Raw genomic sequence first — 19,934 nt, 5'->3', positions numbered from 1 at the left:
TTTTTAGCAACATCATATGACCCCTTTGATAAACTTTAAAATGTTATCATGTAAAAAGTATCATAATTTATGTATATTTATATCAGTATATATCAGTGATTTTTGTCTAATGCTTATTCCTAGAAATTAAATGATCACAAGTGAGTCTTTAGTCTCAAAATTTTAGGAAACATTACTTTAACACTTTTTGTTTTGTTCTCCTCACATATGTTTTTCATTCTCTCTCATTTCTTTACGTCTTTTTTTCTGCACAGGCTGCTCTCGATGATGATGACTCATCAGTTTGTAGCACAGTGGACTACCAGCCTCCAGAACCTGAGCCTGAGCCTGAAGAGGAAGAAGAACCAGAGCCTGAAGAGCCAGAGTCCTGTTTCACAGAGGGTGTGCATGCATTTTCCTTCATTAGGAATGTTATTACTCAAGGCATCACATCAAGGCCAGAAATATCTTATTTATTTTTCTCTATTTTTACTTAGGTTGTGTCAAGCGATTTACATTTTTGAACGTAGACATCACAGAAGGATGGGGGAAAAAGTGGTGGAACCTTCGAAGAACATGCTTCACCATCGTTGAGCATGACTACTTTGAAACCTTCATCATCTTTATGATCCTTCTTAGTAGTGGAGCTCTGGTCTGTCTGTCAATACTGAACCTATGCTTAGTAAACTGCATATTAAATCTGTGTGATATTAAATCTAAATTTTAATTTCATTTTAAGGAAAAGGGAAATTATAAATCCATTAATGTTTGTCTGATGCATCAACTTTTATTCTGTCAGGCTTTTGAGGATATCAACATAGAGCGCCGCAGAGTGATCAAGATTATCCTGGAGTATGCTGATAAAGTCTTTACATACATTTTCATAGTAGAGATGTTACTAAAGTGGGTGGCATATGGTTTCAAGACTTACTTCACTAATGCGTGGTGCTGGCTGGACTTCCTCATTGTGGATGTGAGTTCACTTTTTCTTTTTTCCAAAGCTTCACCCTTATAAGCAAATGCATGTCAGATGCCGAAGACTGTGTGTTGATAATGTGCTGTTTTACTCAGGTGTCACTAGTCAGTTTAACAGCTAATTTATTGGGATATTCTGAGCTGGGAGCAATCAAATCTCTCCGAACACTCAGGGCTCTTCGACCACTTCGAGCCCTGTCAAGATTTGAAGGAATGAGGGTAAGAGACTCTTCATTTATGAATTTGTGGGTGGTTTTTCAAATAAAGATCTGAAGTTCACTTTTTGGAGTGGAAAATAGCATTATTTATTTGGACCTGCTGACACAAATTAGCAAGCAGTCAATAAATGGACTGGCTTTATGGAAATGACAGCAGTGTTGAGAAGAGGAATGCTTTGTTATACAGTCATGGCAAAATATATCGGCACCCTTGAAAATTATTCTGTATTGTTAATCCTTTCATAAAATAATTCACAAAAATCTAACCTTTCATTGGATAATAATAATTTAAAATGGGGAGAAATATCATTATGAAATAAATGTTTTTATCTAATACACATTGGCCACAATTTTATTCAATACTTTTTGAAACCTCCATTTGCCCATTTAAGAGATCTAGGTTTTCTCCTATAATGCCTGATGAGGTTAGAGAACACCTCACATGAGATCAGAGACCATTCCTTCATCCAGAATCACTCCAGACCCTTCAGATTCCCAGCTTCTCCTCTTCAGTTCACTCCTCTCATTTTCTGTTGGGTTCAGGTCAGAGGACTGGAATGGCCATAGCAGAAGCTTGGTTTTGAGCTCAGTGACCCATTTCGGTGTTGTTTTTGAGGTTTGTGTTTGGATTATTGTACAGTTGAATGATCCAAACATGGCCCATTATAAGATTTCTAACAGAGTCAGTCACTTTTTGATTTTTTTTATCTGTTGGTATTTGATAGAATCAAAGATAACATGTGTCTAAACAAGATGTCCCGGACCTCCAGCAGAAATATAGACCAACGACATTAAAAATACAGCTGTATATTTCATTGTAAACATGGGGTACTTTTTATCACTGTGTTCACCAAACCCATCCTGAGTGTTTGCTGCTAAAAAGCTCATTTTTAGTTTCATCTAACCATAGAGGCCAGTCCCATTTGAAGTTCCAGTCATGTCTTATAACTGAATATGCTTTAGTTTGTTTTTGGATGAGCTAGGAGATTTTTTCTTGAAAAACTCCTAAACAACATTTGGTTATGTAGGTACTGTTTGACCATTTTTTTTAAGGTTTTCTGACCCCGAGACTCAACTATTTCCTGCAATTCTCCAGCTGTGGTGTTTTGAGAGTTTTTGGCCACTCAAACTGACCTCCTAACCGTGCATTAGAACAATATAGGCACATCTTTTTCTTCACATCAGAAATATATACTTTGGTTTTTATCATTTTGATGGGTGATTAAGGGAATTTGGGCTTTGTTTCCCTCCTATTTATATTTCTATGAAACAGGAAGCCATGGCTGGATAATTTCATCTTTATAATTACCCTGGTGAATATGAATGGGAATATACTTCAGAAGTATTTTACTTAAAATAATTTCTAGAGGTGCCAATACTTTTGTCCAACGTGTATTTGAGAAAAACATTCATTTCATAATCATATTTCCCGTCATTTTAAATTCTTAATATCCAATGGAAGTTTAGATGTTTGTGATTTTTTTTTAAATAAAAGATCAAAAGGATCAACAATGCAGATTAATTTTCACAGCCTCTTTTGATCATATTTACCAAGGGTGCTGATATTTTTGGCCATGACTGTAAAATGTATCCACATAAATACCAAATGATTGGAAATGTGATTATTTTTAAAAAATACATTTTGAAGTTTAAGTTATAAATTCATATTTAGTATTTTAACACTTTGATAGATTAGGAAAAGCACAAGAGTTTAAAAAGGTTCAAAGTTATAAATATAAACTCTTTAATGCTTGAATGATTTTTAGAACCAATTTTATTTCATAATTGAAAAGGACAGAATATTTGACCTAATGTAAAAATCAACTTTGTACTGTGTGTTTTTAACATTTCTGAGTTACGCCTTTAAATGTTAACTTTAACATTGAGCTAAAGTAAGTATTTGCACAAATATCTATTACTCATTTGTCTCTAATTCCAGATTGTGTTTATGTCCCATACAGGTGGTAGTGAATGCACTGGTTGGTGCCATTCCCTCTATTTTCAATGTGCTGCTGGTGTGTCTGATATTCTGGCTCATCTTCAGCATTATGGGAGTCAATCTGTTTGCTGGAAAGTTCTACCACTGCATAAACACCACCACAGAGGAACGCTTCCCCATGGATGTGGTCAACAACAAGAGCGACTGTATGGCCCTGATGCACACCAATGAGGCACGCTGGGTCAATGTGAAGGTCAACTATGACAACGTGGGACTCGGCTACCTCTCTCTACTGCAAATTGTAAGTTTATTATGACTTGCAGAGTTTATTCTAATACATATGGTTCGCATGTAACCATTAACAGTCATATCATGATGATATTTGATATTTGATAAAGAAGGGTCATTCTTTCCCCAATATCTTGAATTTTAGGGGTATAACGTCTCAGGTTACGAATGTAACCATGGTTCCCTGAGAGGGAACGAGACACTGCGTCCTCTTAAACTAAGCTAAAAATAATTCGAGAAATTTCATGTAGATACAGAGTATAATAATGTCAGAGTTTTAATATATTTACTGTCAGTGAATGTATTTTCCTGTCCTTTCCTTTTTATGCATCAGAGGACACAGAGGTAACTCAGCACAAATGCATAATGAATAAATGGGTTTTATATGATGTGCTGATATTCAGAAAAATACTTCTCTCCACATAGGCTACGTTTAAAGGCTGGATGGATATCATGTACGCTGCAGTGGACTCTAGAGAGGTAGGTGAATGACAGTGTTTCCACCTGTACAACTGCTACAAATAATGTAGTATATGCACGCATGTTACAGGTTCACAATACAGTTATTAGTCAACACAACTTTATGATATGTTGCAAAGTGGTGTCCAATTAATAAGCACATTTCTTAGTTAGGGTAAAAAGAATAGTTGATAAATATTCCACCATTCTATACTCACTCTCATGTCTTTATAAACCTATATGCTGCTGTTTTTAGATAGAAACAAACATTTTAAAGAATTAAAATCAACAATCTTATTTTTATACAACTGCTTAGAGCGTTAAAAGGGATAAAGAAATGCTTAGTCCATACAACTTGAGCACTATATTGTAAGTGTTTTGATGCCATTTGATAGATTTGTATAATCAATCTATCTTTCCCTGTGGCAAAGGTTGTCAGTAAAGTCAGTAAAATAAAATTATTCTTGGTTGTCATATCCAAACGTCATGCCATTGATTTGAGTTCTGTAGTGGAGGTAAAGATAAAAAAAAAAATATTATTGAACTTATTTCTGTTTGGAGTAGGGCTGTCAGTCGATCTAATTAATAACAGGTTGCTGAGATTAAAATATCTAATTAATCACAAACAAAATTTGGCTGTGAAAATACCCACAAAAGATAATTTAAAGCCATCATTGTGTTAAATGTTTAGTCTACAAAGACCTAACATAAAGTATGGAACATAAAAGAAGATCATTTGAGAAACATCTCAGTATTTTTTGTTCATGCAATGAAAGTCACTGGTAGCCAAAACAGCTTTGTTACCAACAGTCTTCAAAATACCTTCTTGTATGTTGTGCAAAAGAGTGAGTAAAGGATGAGAGAACTTATTTATTAATTGACCTATTTTTGGTGAACTATGCATTTAATGTTTTTTTATTTATTTTATTTGTTTTATAAATTAAATGATAAGAAATTAAATCTACCAGCAGGTGTCTGTGAATGTCTTTATTTATTCGTTTCGATTCATCAAACAGCTGATTCATTCAGGAATTCATTCATTCTCTCTATGAATGGGCCTTTGAATCATTGGTTCACACGATTCATTCACGTGAATTCATTCAGAAACTAAACACTGCTCTGTTGCTCACTGGCGCACAATCATTCTGATGTGGCTTTATAGGTAATTGTTTTGTTGGCAATATTGAACAAAAAAACACAATATCGTCTTTAAAATAGGTCTGTGTAAGTAACATAATATAAACTTCTTTTTTAGAGAACTGTTGTATAAAATAGCCTACAGTCTATGAGTTGCACTCGTGTTCTTTGTGATAAAAACAGCCCTTGTGCGTTAAATTTTTTTTTCCTTGTGCGTTGTTTAATTTTTATCGCGTTATTTTTTTGTAACTAATTAAGTTAACACATTCAACTGACAGCCCTAGTTTAGAGTTTAAAATCTTGCTTATAGTGTGACTTACATTTATTGTGTCATTCATTTGATTATTTTCCATGTTAGGTGGAAGAGCAGCCGTCATATGAGATCAACCTTTACATGTACCTATATTTTGTTATTTTCATCATTTTTGGATCCTTTTTCACTCTCAACCTCTTCATTGGTGTCATCATTGACAATTTCAATCAGCAGAAGGCTAAGATAAGCATATCTTTTTTAACTAAACTCCATATTATTTTGAATTTGTGTTGTACATTTGGGTAGTTCTTTACCAGAAAGAATAATTAATATTTGTTTCTTCTGCACTTTGGAGGGAAAGACATTTTCATGACAGAGGAGCAAAAAAAGTACTACAATGCCATGAAGAAGTTGGGTTCCAAGAAACCTCCAAAACCTATTCCTAGGCCATCGGTATGACCCACTCGACTTACATCAATAACAACTAATTGACTTTCAACAAATGTTTTATATATATATATATATATATATATATATATATATATATATATATATATATATATATATATATATATATATATATATATATATATATATATGCATTAGATCTCTTGAGGTTTTTAAAAACTAATCCAGTACATTGTTCTCCTTACAGAATGCGATCCAGGGTGTGGTGTTTGACTTCATAACAAAACAGTTCTTTGACATCTTTATCATGGTGCTTATCTGCCTCAATATGGTGACCATGATGATAGAGACGGATGACCAGAGTGCTGAGAAAGAGGATATCTTGTACAAGATCAATTTGTTCTTCATCATCATCTTCACAGGAGAATGCGTACTTAAGATGTTTGCGCTCAGACATTACTTTTTCACTATTGGCTGGAACGTCTTTGATTTTGTTGTGGTCATTCTTTCTATAGCAGGTAAGTGTAGATCAACCCAAGCTCATTAAAAAAAAAAAAGCTTGCAGTGACATCTCTGCAAAATTACATTATGTTTCCTCTTGCATGTTTTGTAGCACATTGAAAGTGAAATGTCCAGTGAATGATGCAAACAAGGCTTATGTTCCATTGTGTTTGAAAATAATGTACGATATACACAAAAACCTACTCTAAACTTAACTAAACACAACAAAACTTGAATTTGCTGAAGTAGCCATGCCATTTTAAGCTTGATTCTATAAGTTTTATCAAAATTGCAGTGCTACTGGGTGTGAGTTTAGTTCGAGCAAGTTTACTACATCAAAAAAAAAATTTGATATGGAGCTGGTTATGTGATGCAGCAGATATCAAAATGTATTCATTTACAAATCAAACACTGTGGTAAAAGGGTTTTGGGATCATGACATAGTATTGTGCAAGGACCCACATGAAAATAAATCTTTATTAATCCATAATCTGCCCCTGTAATCCCAATTTGTGTAATAAAAATTGTTGGTGACATTTTGCTTCTAATGTTCATTTCAAATGGAACCTGTTGGAGTTCTGCCAAGATTTTCCAATAAGCCTTTAGTTGTGAAACATCATGCCATTATAGCTTGTTATGGTGTATTTTACTGATTTGAATAAACTAGATACTAGATGCGGACCAGTGTATACTTTACTACTAGTACACTGTAACAACACTAAATAGTTTATAATAACCCATATTTATTTTTTCCCAAGGTCTGATGTTATCAGATATCATTGAGAAGTACTTTGTGTCTCCCACCTTGTTCCGTGTGATCCGGCTCGCCAGAATCGGCCGTGTGCTACGTCTCATCAGAGGGGCAAAAGGCATTAGGACTCTTTTATTTGCCTTAATGATGTCACTTCCTGCCCTCTTCAACATCGGACTGCTTCTGTTCCTCATTATGTTCATCTTTTCAATCTTTGGCATGTCTAATTTTGCCTATGTAAAAAAGCAGGCAGGCATCGACGATATCTTCAACTTTGAAACCTTTGGCGGCAGCATCATCTGCCTGTTTGAGATCACAACCTCGGCAGGCTGGGATGGGCTTCTGCTGCCTATTCTGAACAGCGGCCCTCCAGACTGTGACCCTGACATAGAGAACCCTGGTACAGACGTTCGGGGGAACTGCGGGAATCCTGGCATGGGTATCATGTTTTTCTGCAGTTACATCATCATGTCATTCCTGGTGGTCGTGAACATGTACATTGCTATCATTCTTGAGAACTTCAACGTTGCTCAAGAGGAGAGTGGAGACCCGCTCTGTGAGGATGACTTTACGATGTTTGACGAGACGTGGGAAAAGTTTGACATTGATGGAACACTGTTTATTGAGTACAGCCGCTTGTTTGACTTCGTCGATGCTTTGCAGGAGCCTTTACGAATTGCCAAACCCAACCGCCTTAAACTAATCACCATGGATCTACCCATTGTAACCGGTGACAAAATCCACTGTCTGGATATTCTTTTGGCAGTTACCCGTGAGGTTCTTGGTGACACGATTGAGATGGCTGCCATGAAGGAGAGCATTGAAGCCAAATTCACAATGAGCAATCCTACATCTGCCTCCTTTGAACCAATCACCACCACTCTCAGGAGGAAAGAGGAAGTGCATGCAGCCGTTGCGGTTCAACGAACATACCGTAGACATCTCCTCAAACGTGCTATCCGGTATGCATGCTTCATGCATCGTTCAAAGAGGAAAGTCAGGGGTCAAAACGATGAAGAACCTCCTGAAACCGAAGGGTTAATTGCAAGGAAAATGGATGCCCTTTATGGCAGCAATCCAGAACTTGCCATGGCTCTTGAGCTGCAGGCTAGGCCGCTGCCACCTAATGCACAGCCGCCCAAGCCCACCTCGGTCATGCAGCACCGAGTATCCATAGCCTACCCTCGTCCACAGGGACAACTCACACTTCCAGTGGAGCTTACAAGTGAGGCGATCCTCCAGTCTGCACCCATGATGCATGGCCTCTGCAGTTTAGAGAATGCAACAATAAAAGAGTCAGTAGTATAACTGGTGAGATAATCCTTGTGATGTAAAATGGAGTATCACCTGCACGCACTGAACAATTACTCTCCTAAAACAAGATGGCTTAAAGGATTACACAGGACTGCTACAGTGTGACAGCATTGGAATGCTATTTCTTGGGAGTACTGTTTTTTTTTATTGTTTATACTTTTGTAAAGACCAGTTTCATTTAGGATTCATTTTGTTTGATCCCAATTAAAAATTTCCCAGTATATTTGTCATAACTTAGCCATGTTCTTTTGCCCTTATACAGTACATATATATATGTTTGCGTTTTTTTCCTGTTGTAGCGCCACCAAGTGGCTAAGTGCTGCAGTTATTTTCACATGACCTTAGACTGAATCCATACACAAATGTGCCAAGTTTGGTGAAAATATCTCATTCCATTCAAGACTTGCAGCCATTTAAGTGAAAGTGGCCACACCCACTTTTTAAATTTAGATTTTTGGGAATAATTTAGTGATGGGTCGTTCTTGAACGATTCGTTCATTTTGAACAAATCTTTAATGTGACTCGGTAAGAATAAATCGTCTCAGGAGTGATTCGTTCAGTCGCACATGCGCAAAATTCTATGTTCTGTAGTGGAATTAGTCATGTATTTCACTCGTTTCAGTCAATGCATTCTGAGCCAGAAAGAGAATCGATTAGTTCATCTCATGAGGCATCGGGATTTTCGAGTCGTTCATTCATCACATGACAGACCCATAAGCATAACCAATGGAGTCTGAGTCAGAAAGAGTCTTAATAATAAGCAACTCTTTATTACCTTTGTTACAGCATTCAGTGTATGGAAAATAACCATCATGATCGAAATTCACACATTTATAAACTGTAGTAGTAAAAAGCTACAATTTGAGACCAGAAATGTAGTAACATAAAGAAACAAATATACACAAAGATTTGTTGCCAAGCTAACTCCTTTCATACAGTCTATGGTCAAAGCTTATGGGACTGTCACGTGATGAAGGAAGACTCGAAAAACCCAAAGACTCAAGATGAGATGAACTAATCTAATCTCTTTCTGGCTCAGACTGCTTAATTTAAAGCTTATGGGGCTGTCACTTGATGAAGGAGCGACTCAGACTCGAAGACTTGTCAGATAAGAGGTTAGGTGAACTAATCACAGACTGAAGACCCAGGTAAACAATGAATTCATCTTTTCTGTTTCTTATAGCGTTATAGTTTTGTATTGTTTGTAGTGTGATCAACATTTGTGTAAGTACTAGTAGACGTGTTAGGGAATAACAAGTAACATTTGAATTATATTTTGATAAATTTTAAATAAAAAAGATTTGTTCATTTTGCCGAATGAGCCTCAAAGGTCCGAGTCAGTGAAATGATCCGAACTTCCCATCACTAGAATAATTAGTAATATTAAGTGTTCAGAGAAACTTTGTACACTTGTTTGATTGCTTTCTTGTGAAAAACCTGGGACAATTTGTTTTGCAAAAAAAAAGAAAAGAAAAGAAAAGAAAAGTCCTATATGGAGGAGAATTTTTCATGTTGAAAATGAAATCACAATGTTTCATCCCCTGCATGCTAGCACCCAGTACTTCTGATGTATTTTCACTACGGTATCTGGTGACAATGGTACATTTCTTATGGTTGTTTAAAGCACAGTTTTTTCCAAAAAGCTCCCATTTACAGGTTTATCATAGTTTTTACCTAAATCATCTTTTTAAATACTTATTGCAAAATGTATCAGTATTAATAGCTTCCGGCGGACACTTAATAATTCAATAATAATTCAAAGAATTTACTACAGTGTTTTTTAAACCCTTATATATATATTAATATATGTATTATTATATATTTTTCTTTATTACTGCTGAATTATAAAACCTGAAATGTTAATTTCAGTATAATTCTGATGTTTAGCTGCACAGATCTCTGTTTAGTCTACTATTTTTTAACTATATGCTGAAAATCTACCAAGCCATAAAGTAAATGCAGTTTTCATGTTCTTATGCAGAAGTTATTTCAGAAGTTAATTAAACCTAGTTAGAATAACCCCATCCATTTAACTGTATTTAGCACTAATATCCCGATGTGAATTGAGCATCATAGTATCCATTTTAATGAACTGATGAATAATATGTGAAATTTAGAGTACCCCTGATAACTGTTGCAAAGTTGCGTCAGATTATTTATCTTTGTCCAGGCAAGGGCATTACTCTGTAACTGCTTTATAACTGATTCCCTTCTTTACAAAAAGAGCCTGAAGTGTCCAGTATCTACTCACATGATTCTTACCTAATTTATATCTAGCTGAAATTCATATTTATTACCTGAGCTATACTTGTGATGTTTACACCTTCCTTTGAATTCCTTTCATTATGTTGTAAACTTAAAATTGGCCATTTTAAAACATTATCAAGTTAATAATCCCAAAGTATATTCAGTGTTTTAGTACCTGTCATAACTAGGAGTTGTATGTATTAGATACATTTAATGATGGATTTCCTCTGAAGTCTTAATGTGACTGCAAATGTCTTATTTCTTAAAACTCATAAATAAAGCACTTTGAGATATGTATATTTCGTATAGTTTTTAGATTTGGTCTCTTATTTCCAAAAAGCATTAGTTTACTATATGTTAAAATGAGAATTACTTTTGTTGAGAATAAAACAACAACAACAAAAACTGGGCAGTTTGGTGCAATTTTGGTTTCATATTGATATTGTTAATATGCAAATAATTTTCTATTGTTTACATTTTTATCAAGGAGAAAGACATTGCAGGGCTTTAGGATTGGCTAGCCTCATTGCCTGTATATATACTTTGCAGATAGAAGCCTATTTTGTTAGATGCTGTCTTTTCTTTGTATCATCACAGGACAACATTTAATTTAAAATGTCCTTAGAATAAATTTGATAAGATAAAGGTGCGTCTCTTTATGCTTTAAAGGTTTGAACTGCAGTCTCAGATTGCAGTTCTTCACTAACACACATTATCTCATGGCAGGATTTAGTTGAGTTTACAGTCTTAGCATGCTATCATGTGTTGTTTGTGGATATGTTTTCCCAGAGGTGTTTATCGAGACCATTTTTTTTCCATTCGACTTGTGCTCCTTATGACTTTTTCTGTGTGTCACAGTGGCCTCTGCCCAGATATCTGTTCTTGTTTCACACCTTCTATTTTTACCCCCAGCTGGAGATGTCTTCACCTCAGGTAACCAATCTTAATAAGTTTGGAATCCAGTGATCTATACATTGGCATTTGTGTTATGGGGATAATTTAGCTTTCACAAGCACATTCACAGATGGGAGAAAGAATGATATTGTTGAGCGTTCTTACTGTTCAGAAATGTTTACTAGCACAAAATATTTTACTGGACAAACAACTATTTCACAAACAGTATTTTTTCAGTATTTTTTCAGTATTTACAGTCGTTATTCCCTCAGCTTTTGAGTCAATCAGAATCTGGGGCATTAAAGTGTGTGTGTGTGTGTGTGTGTGTGTGTAATTGGCAGACTGTCATCTGGCCATCTCCTTAGGCCACTGAGTTCCCAGCACTGAACCAGTGTTAAAGTACAAAGAGAGCTGGTGAATTACAGTCTTGCTTCATTGCATGTCATAGCAGTGGTAAGTACACAGAACTTGTTTTTTTCCATCCGTCCTGTTTTCTAACTGCTTGTCCTTCAGGTATTTATAGTCACAGGGATGCTGGAGTTTTTCCTTTGTAGTCTCACATCGTAGGCAGGGAAACACAGAGGACTGAGAGCCACTCCATAATTTTTATCAAATCATTTTAGTTATTTCCTCAGCGATAGCTTCTTTTCTATTTTACATCGACTGCAAAACTTTTTAAACCACGCTCCCTACAATTAGACATTGCTACATTGCTTATTTATTGCTACAGTAAAAATTGCTAGTACATTTTACAAACAATTTCAAAGAAATAATAAACAAGTAATATTGAATTAACCTTGAACATTTTGAAATAGTATAATAAAGTATAAAATATAGTGCTGTCAATCGATTAAAAAAAATTAACTAATTAATCGCACAATTTTTTAAAATTAATCGCGATTAATCGCGATTAATCGCAATTAAAAGACTGAAACTTTTTGGATATGTAAATGTAAAATGTAAATAATTAATGTAAACTCAAGACAAAGAAACTATTTAAATTCAAAATATGATGTTATTGGAATTTTTGTTTAACTTGTAACACAGATTTTCTCATGTAAACAACATACCTGCAATAAACCATCAATATCTTCCAAATTAACTGTTGGCTTGAAAGCCATATTTATTACAGAAATAAAAACACAGGCATGTAAGTACCATTTGAATTTCAAAACAATCAATGCCAATAAAAAACAAAAATGATTTCCACGTTGAATTCTAAGTGGACTGCAAAAAAATTCCAAAGTATAGTCATTGCCAGTGCTTTAAGTGGGCCAGTGCACAGGTACTCAGTACCGCCACTTCCAAATATAGCTCTCGAGCGTACCGCCACCTCTCCGTGCGCCCAGAACGTGCTTGTAGCGTACCGGTACGCTCATTTGGACATCTGTTTTAATAGAGGTTTTAATCTTTTAACTGCACTGCCGATTTTCAGAGCGCCCTTCACAATGCAAGCTTCCTAATTCATCCCACCCAGAGCAGAAACTACATTACCCATTCACCCTTAAGTTATACAAGTGAATAGCGCATGTGTCGCTTTTCCCACTGTTAAGTGTCAACAACTCAACGTGGCCGGAGAAGGTGTGTGAAACTCGTTGTGAGTTATACTTAAGCAAAATCTTGAGTATTTATTGTCTGATAAACATTAAAAACTGTCTGCGGAGGTTGAGTCGTCCTGCAGCCCCCGCTGGCTGCTCATTGGCTGCAGCATCTTTTTTCTAAGTTCTAAAAAAATACCGTAGACGGCAAGGCACAAATTTAGATATTCATTTATCTAATTAATCTATAGCCTATGCACAAAGACAATATGATCTTTTTGTCCCCTTTTTGTTTTAAAGCTTGATGAAGAGAGAGAGCGCAAGTTGCTGCAGCTGAGGAGGACAGTGATGCACGCGTACAGGAGTGATTGACAGTTCGCGGCACTGTGTACAAAAAATACTCCGCTACACAATTATTTCGTTATTTTCGTTTAAGCTTATTAACGTTAGCGTTACAGAAAGGTCTGATTTATGCACTGTTACAGTCATACAGTCATAATGTTTCTTGTGGCAGACTGAAGAGTAATCCGGCAGAGTTTTATACTGAAACTTTCCGTCTAAAAGTCCTTCCTTGGTCTTATCCATATTTCTTTGCACGTTGAACACACATAGGCCACAACTGGAAATAAAAAAAACTGCAACCGCGTTAATTGCGTTATTTTTTTTTAACGCGTTAAATATTTCAAATTAATCGAATGCGTTAACGCGCTAATTTTGACAGCACTAATAAAATATACTCCATTATTTGTTTTATTTAAAGCTTCAAGAATTTATTTTTGTACAGTGGACCGAACATTTAACCACATAAGTTAATAATACTTGATTGGTTTTATTTGTTTTTTGTGAGTGAGTGTGGTTACAGCTGCTGAGTGTTACATCACTTACACAGCTCAATGACTGTGACAAACTGCACCGCAGATGCACATGACAAGCACCATCTTGTGCATTGAAATTAAAGACACTTTATTGTTATTTTGCGATATAACAAAACTTTAATTAATAAATAAAATATAATAAACCAAGGGTGTCCAGTCTTGGGCTACGTCCACATTAATCTGAATACATTTGAAAAAGTTTTTTTTTTTTTGGCCTTTCATCTACACTGAAATAGTATTTTGTCCAGCAAAGAAAAATAGCTGGATAAACCATTATTCATGTTAAGTCATGTGATGCACATTGTTTTAATGCATATCTATGGTGGTACCAACATTGTTACAACATTTGCTGTCCTGTGGCAAAAAGTGATGATTCATTTTAGACCGTAAATGCGACCTGAACACACACAGGTCTGTTAGAGGTGCAACTTTTAGAAAACATTAAAAAAAAGTTCTTAAAATGATCCAGATTAATGTGCACATAGCATTTCTCCTGGAGGGCCGCTCAAAACACCTGACTGGAAGTTGACATGTATCACAATTATAAAAAAAATAAGAGTTCTCCTTTGGCATTTGTGGTTCCATAAGGAACATTTCACATCCATGGAACCTTTTTTTTTTTTTTCACTTCTGTGGCATTGCTGCAAAACCCCTTTTGGAACCTCTATTTTTAAGAGTGTACTTGCAAAGTAACTTATAGTCAGTAAAATGTCATTAAAATAAGTGTTAGCAGATATTTAAGCAGACGGTCTACTAATACTCTAATGACTAGTGTTTGACATAGCATGTGTTTTAAAGTAAAACATTCTAACTCTTATTTTATTTTACTTCAAAAATGTAATGTTTAGTTGAGTGATGTTGTTTGTTACATTTACTGATAATTTCTGAGTAAAAAAAATATAGTTTTTTTCAGTGTAGCAGCTATTATTTGCACAGCTGAATCTTCTTAAGTAATTGTTTATTGCATAAGGCAATATATGTAACAGGGATTTTGCATTTAACTCTTTGTTGCAATGGCTAATTTCTTTTTTTGTGAGCATATGATTCACTCTAAGAAAGTCTGTAATAATACAGGCAGCCTGATGTAGGCTGACCATGTTAATATTTAGAAATGTTTCATGTTCGTTCTTCACAAGGGGTTTTCTCATTTATTTTGAATTAAACATCGCATTGCATTCTGTTTTAGGGTTAAAGGAAATGCCTACAGACAGAAAACATACTGGTAATTTTCAGCCAAGATATTAATCTGGTTTTGTGATGCATAAACGGTTATCATTACTCATGTGTGTACATACATGGTAAAGCAGTCTATATCAGTCTTTATATTTTGCATTAAGATGATTCACTTGCTCCTTCAATTTTTGATGCATGAGTGTATTGATTTGCATGTTTCTCTGAAACGGAATCGTCTTCATGACCTGCACCCTTCACCCTTCACTCTGGTGGAGCTGTCTTCCTTCTCTTCTGTCTATGTGATCTGCGCAAACTTCTGCACTTTCTTAGAGAGGTATATTTCAGGATCAAGAATCATGCATTACTTCCTGCTGGGATCTTTAGTCATGGCGCTGATTTACCTTTCAGGTAAATATGACAGCTTTAGACCTTGAAAACTGTATATATTGTATACTGTTGTGTTTGACTTTTACTTAAGTTACTGTACTGAAATGCAACATTTGGCACACTTTTTAGGTTCCGGACAGAATTTACTAGGATAGCAGTAGTTTAAGATTGCATCATATGATTTTTGTTGTACATTTGAAAGTTGCAGGATAACAGTTTGCATAATACAGTTGTTTTCAGTGTTGTTCTTCCTTTCCATCTGTGAGTGAAAGAGGAAGTCCCATCGCTTCAAAACAAGTTTGCATTTGCCAGATACCCTTTTATAGCAATAAACCGTTCATGCAGTTTTATAATCCTTGCTGTTTAGCGTCTTTCATAATGAAAGCATGCTTCTTGGCTTTACCTCGGCTGGTAACATGAAAATGAATTTTGCAATATTAAACCGGCTCTGTTTTGCATTTTTTCTCTCCATCCATCTCATCTTTTCAGCTGAAGGAAATATCCATGTGTTCCAGAAGCCACGAGTTATTGCCGTTAAGATGGGTCGGACTGTGTGGATAAACTGTTTTCTGACAGATCAGTCTTTGCCGACTCATGTAGAGTGGTTCAAAGGCCAGAATAGCAAAATCCAGCTCAAGAGCAGCCAAAGAATAAAGATAAAGGAGAAGAGTGATAATGAAAGTGCTTCCATTACCTTTTATAAAGTGGAGACCAAGGACAGCGGCACTTACTTTTGCAAACTGAACGGCACACTTGGACCAGGAACTGAGCTTATAGTGTACAGTAGGTGTCAGTTTATCAATGTTTTTCGCTTGTTTTCTCCACTAGCCTGTATACGTGTGTTTTTCTCTCTTTTTCTTTTGCAGGATACACTCAGCCCCAGATCTTGAAGAGAATGAGAGTCAAAGATTTTATAATTTTCCTTCAGACTTTACTCTTGATTTTGTGCATCATCGTTCCTCTGGTTTACTTTTACAGACTGGTATGGGCCACTGCATTTCCACAGACTGATTTGTGCACTTATCCATGTAAAGTATCCTTTACGATTTTTATTGACATCTAACAGCTGTTTCTCATTGTGTTTCAGGAGAAAAAAGAAGATGCGGTTTACGAAGAGCCTGATGATAATCACATATATGAGGCGAGTGTTTTGGTTCATTTGCTTAGTTTGTTACTGTCATTGTGTTGGTTTACGGTTGGTTGAGTTTTTAGCTCTGAGCTCTGCAGCTATTGTTGCATTCACTTCCGGAAGTGAAGACACGCATGGTCTGTTGTGATGCACAATGCATGAATTTATACTTCTTATACTTAAAAAAAAAGGAAAATTAGAATTTGATTGGCATTCCAAGAGTATTGCTGTAACAGTCCATCAGTGCACTCTCAGAAAAAAAGGTACGAAAGATGTCACTGGGGTGGAACCTTTGTCAACAAGAACACTTTTAGGTACTAAAATGTACAATTTAGAGTAAATAGGATAAAAACAAACAAAAAAAGAAACTTAATACAAAGGTAAAAAAAAGTTTATTCTTCTTACCCCATTAGCAGACATTTGTTGCTGTCGAATCTGATACATTTGTAAAATTATCAAAATCAAGTAAGTTTATCAAAGAAAAGGAAAAAACTAATCTAAGTTTATAAAAAAGGAAAGCAATCTGCCAGTGGGGTAAAAAAATAAAATAATAATAATATGAAAAAAATAAAAATAAAACTTAATTTAAAGGGGAAAACAAGGTTTATTTATGTTTCACCCCATTAGCAGATATTTGTTATCTCAATTGAGTTAAGTTAAGAAAAAAAACAATTTGCCAGTGGGGTAAATATTTTTAAATAATAATAATAAATAAATAAATAACTTAATTTAAAGGGAAAACGAGTTTTATTTTTTGTTGATGTTTATGCATTAAGTAACTTTTTTGGGTTTTTAAAGTTAAAGTGAGCAAAATTAAGTGAGTTCATGCATAAAATAAAATAAAACACAATCTACTAATGAGGTGAGAGGAATACATTTATTTAATAAGGAAGAACGGGTTTTATTTGTAGTTTTTTGTGTAAAGTGTAAAGTGTGAAGTGTAAAGTCACTTAATTTTAATATATATTTTAGAAAACAAGACTATTTAATGTCATGTTGCCTCTTAAGTAAATGTATCTTATGAATATTTCAAGATATTTTACTGAAACACAAGAAAAAAAAACACATTTTTTCAGGGACTCTTTGTGCATGTTACTTTGTTTTTCCAGCAGGTTATGACAACAGAGTTATAGAATTGTTAAATAAACTGCTTCAGTGATTCATTTAGCAGTTTATCACTACTGTTATCACCTCAGCTTCATTACTAATGAAATACTGACCTTTCTCCCTGATGGAAGAATGCTTTATTCTTGTTATAATAATAAATGAATCTTAATAATTAATGCTTCTCAAGACTTATAGTATGTAATTTTCGTCCTCTTCTTTGCCTAACATCGGTGTGCTGTCTGTGTCTGTGCTGTCCAGGGCCTCGCGGTTGAGCAGTGTGGTGGTGGCGATCTGTATGAGGACATCTCTGCTTTTCAGCAGGCCACAGATGCATCGTGGGAAGTTGAGTACCCATACCAAGAGTGAGAAAAACCCATCCATCAGATAATTGATCTGCAGATATCAACACCAGACACAAATGTTCGCAATGACATCCAATCCCCTGTCAGTTTGTGCTGGATAAGTCACATGTAGGCAGACTGACGTCGCTGTGTGCAAATACAGTAAATGCTTATAAAACAAACTTTGGAAAGTATGAAATTATTATGATGTTTATTGGCTTGAGGTTTATTTTTGAGGATGTGACATATACAACAATAACAAACATTTAAAGACATTGTAATACATTCAACTTGTGTTTTTTTTTTGCTTGTTTGTTGTCTGTATTACACTTTTAATTCGAGTTTATATTCCTTTTCCTGTACAGTGTATTATGTGGTAGTGACTGTTGTATGAATGCACCGGATCTGCTAGTCATTCATAACAAGGTGCTCTCTATTTGGTTATAAAAATACTATTGGTAAGGAACTGTTTAAAGCTCAAGGGAGCTTTCACTTCAAATCTGTACAAATAAGCATGTGAATAGCAGGTGTTTTCCACAAAGCAGCTTTTTTTGGTAAATGTTTGCTATATTTTCTTTGCACTAATGCCACAAGTCTTCGAAAGAGCATCTGCACAGAACACCTGACCATCTGTACAAGGATTTAACATTGTCTTTGTTGCAAATTTGCTGTTTGATTAGTAAAATACAGAATGCTAAAATGTATTTTTCTTTTTTGTCATAATTTTTGTTTTTAACTTTTTTTAATAAAATTTTGTTTTGTGTTTAAAACAGGTTTAAAAAAAAACTCCCAGATTTCCTGAGTGGTCTTAAACCACATTTGGACTACATGCATGGATTAAGTATATACTTCATTTGAAGGACAGGATAATACAAATATTATTAAAGGAGAGAAACACAGAAAGGCTGTCAGAAAGATAAAGACTGTTCAGTCTTCTAATAAAAAGCTACTGTAAGAGTAAATTTAGGGAGGGAAAGTGCTCCATCTTATGGCCATTCAGACACACTACAAATATTTTATGTTTGAAATATTCTGCTTGACTTTGCCCAGGTGTTTACCAAAACCAGTCAAAACCAGATTTGATTTTACAGAATTTCATCATGTAGTTTACCCTCAGGCCATCCAAGATGAAAGTTTGCTTCTTCAGATTTCAGACAGATTTCTGTCAGAAATGAAGCACTGCATCACTTGCTCACCAATGGATCCTCTGCAGTGAATGGGTGCCGTCAGAATGAGAGTTGATAATAACATCACAATAATCCACAAGCAATCCACACCTCTCCAGTCCATCAGTAAGCTGTGTTTTTGTAAGAATATATGTGTGTATATATATATATATATATATATATATATATATATATATATATATATATATATATATATATATATATATATATATATATATATTAAGCTATTTTTGACTTCAGACTACACCTCTATATACCTTAATGACAGATTTGTTTCTTCTTGTTTTCACTTCATAAGATCTTAATTGTTGGACTGGAGTGGTGTGGATTATTGTGATGTTTTTATCAGCTGTTTGGACTCTCATTCTGACGGTACCCATTCACTGCAGAGCATCCATTGATGAGCAAGTGATGCAATGCTTTATTTCTCCAAATCTGTTCCAATCAAGGAATGAACTGTTAAATTTTAAAACTTTTTCTTTAAAATCTGTACAAATTTGAAAGGTCATGTAGTGTACAGCAAACAGGAATATATATATATACACACACACACACACACACACACACACACACACACACACACCCATATATATATATATATATATATATATATATATATATATGATTATATATATATATATATATATATATGATTATATACTTTTTTCTAAATTTCATAAATAACTTAACAAAAATGTATTAAAACATTCAAAGTTCTTTATTTGATGCCAGAAATACAAAAATATTTTTTTTTATTGTAATCACTTCATTTTTGCCCTTTTTGTAACAGCTAAAAAATAAGACTTAATTAATAAATAAGGAAATAATCTTTAT

General features: G+C 34.8%; 2 protein-coding genes across 8 annotated transcripts in view; both read left to right on the top strand.

Moving 5' to 3' along the window:
- LOC113111978 (sodium channel protein type 4 subunit alpha A) overlaps nt 1-12,119 on the top strand; it is a 43,920-nt gene extending 31,801 nt beyond the window's left edge. For 3 of the 4 annotated variants that reach the window (XM_026277281.1, XM_026277282.1, XM_026277283.1), the window contains 10 exons: nt 255-381; nt 477-631; nt 779-952; nt 1,051-1,173; nt 3,134-3,412; nt 3,826-3,879; nt 5,354-5,491; nt 5,597-5,701; nt 5,904-6,174; nt 6,916-12,119. In XM_026277281.1, the coding sequence (XP_026133066.1) occupies nt 255-381; nt 477-631; nt 779-952; nt 1,051-1,173; nt 3,134-3,412; nt 3,826-3,879; nt 5,354-5,491; nt 5,597-5,701; nt 5,904-6,174; nt 6,916-8,216 (2,727 nt within the window). In that variant the 3' untranslated portion in view covers nt 8,217-12,119. The remainder of the gene's footprint in view (nt 1-254; nt 382-476; nt 632-778; nt 953-1,050; nt 1,174-3,133; nt 3,413-3,825; nt 3,880-5,353; nt 5,492-5,596; nt 5,702-5,903; nt 6,175-6,915) is intronic. The other variant, XM_026277280.1, reaches the window with a different exon arrangement.
- Nucleotides 12,120-15,125: 3,006 nt separating this feature from the next.
- On the top strand, nt 15,126-18,617 carry LOC113111975 (uncharacterized). Of its 4 annotated transcripts, none has more exons than XM_026277275.1 (5): nt 15,126-15,357; nt 15,826-16,119; nt 16,203-16,318; nt 16,424-16,477; nt 17,831-18,617. In XM_026277275.1, exons 1-5 carry the CDS (start codon nt 15,141-15,143, stop codon nt 17,936-17,938), a joined length of 789 nt encoding a protein of 262 aa, XP_026133060.1. In that variant the 5' UTR covers nt 15,126-15,140; the 3' UTR covers nt 17,939-18,617. The 4 variants fall into 4 exon arrangements, with proteins under 4 accessions (XP_026133060.1, XP_026133062.1, XP_026133063.1 ...); XM_026277277.1 differs by having other exon boundaries at nt 15,213-15,283; XM_026277278.1 differs by having other exon boundaries at nt 15,284-15,357; nt 15,852-16,119.
- Nucleotides 18,618-19,934: the final 1,317 nt, after the last annotated feature.

Source organism: Carassius auratus, chromosome 12, assembly GCF_003368295.1.
Source record: "Carassius auratus strain Wakin chromosome 12, ASM336829v1, whole genome shotgun sequence".
Classification (NCBI taxonomy): Eukaryota; Metazoa; Chordata; class Actinopteri; order Cypriniformes; family Cyprinidae; genus Carassius; species Carassius auratus.
The sequence above is the reverse complement of the archived record's forward strand: the minus strand, read 5'-3'. Positions and strand labels throughout refer to the sequence as shown.

Bases quoted from the DNA above. Each gene is read 5' to 3' on its own strand.
- LOC113111975 (XM_026277275.1), top strand. From the start codon at position 15,141: ATGCATGAGTGTATTGATTTGCATGTTTCTCTGAAACGGAATCGTCTT. The intron at 15,358-15,825 runs GTAAATATGACA...TCATCTTTTCAG, and splicing joins GGCGCTGATTTACCTTTCAG to CTGAAGGAAATATCCATGTG. The intron at 16,478-17,830 runs GCGAGTGTTTTG...TGTGCTGTCCAG, and splicing joins ATGATAATCACATATATGAG to GGCCTCGCGGTTGAGCAGTG.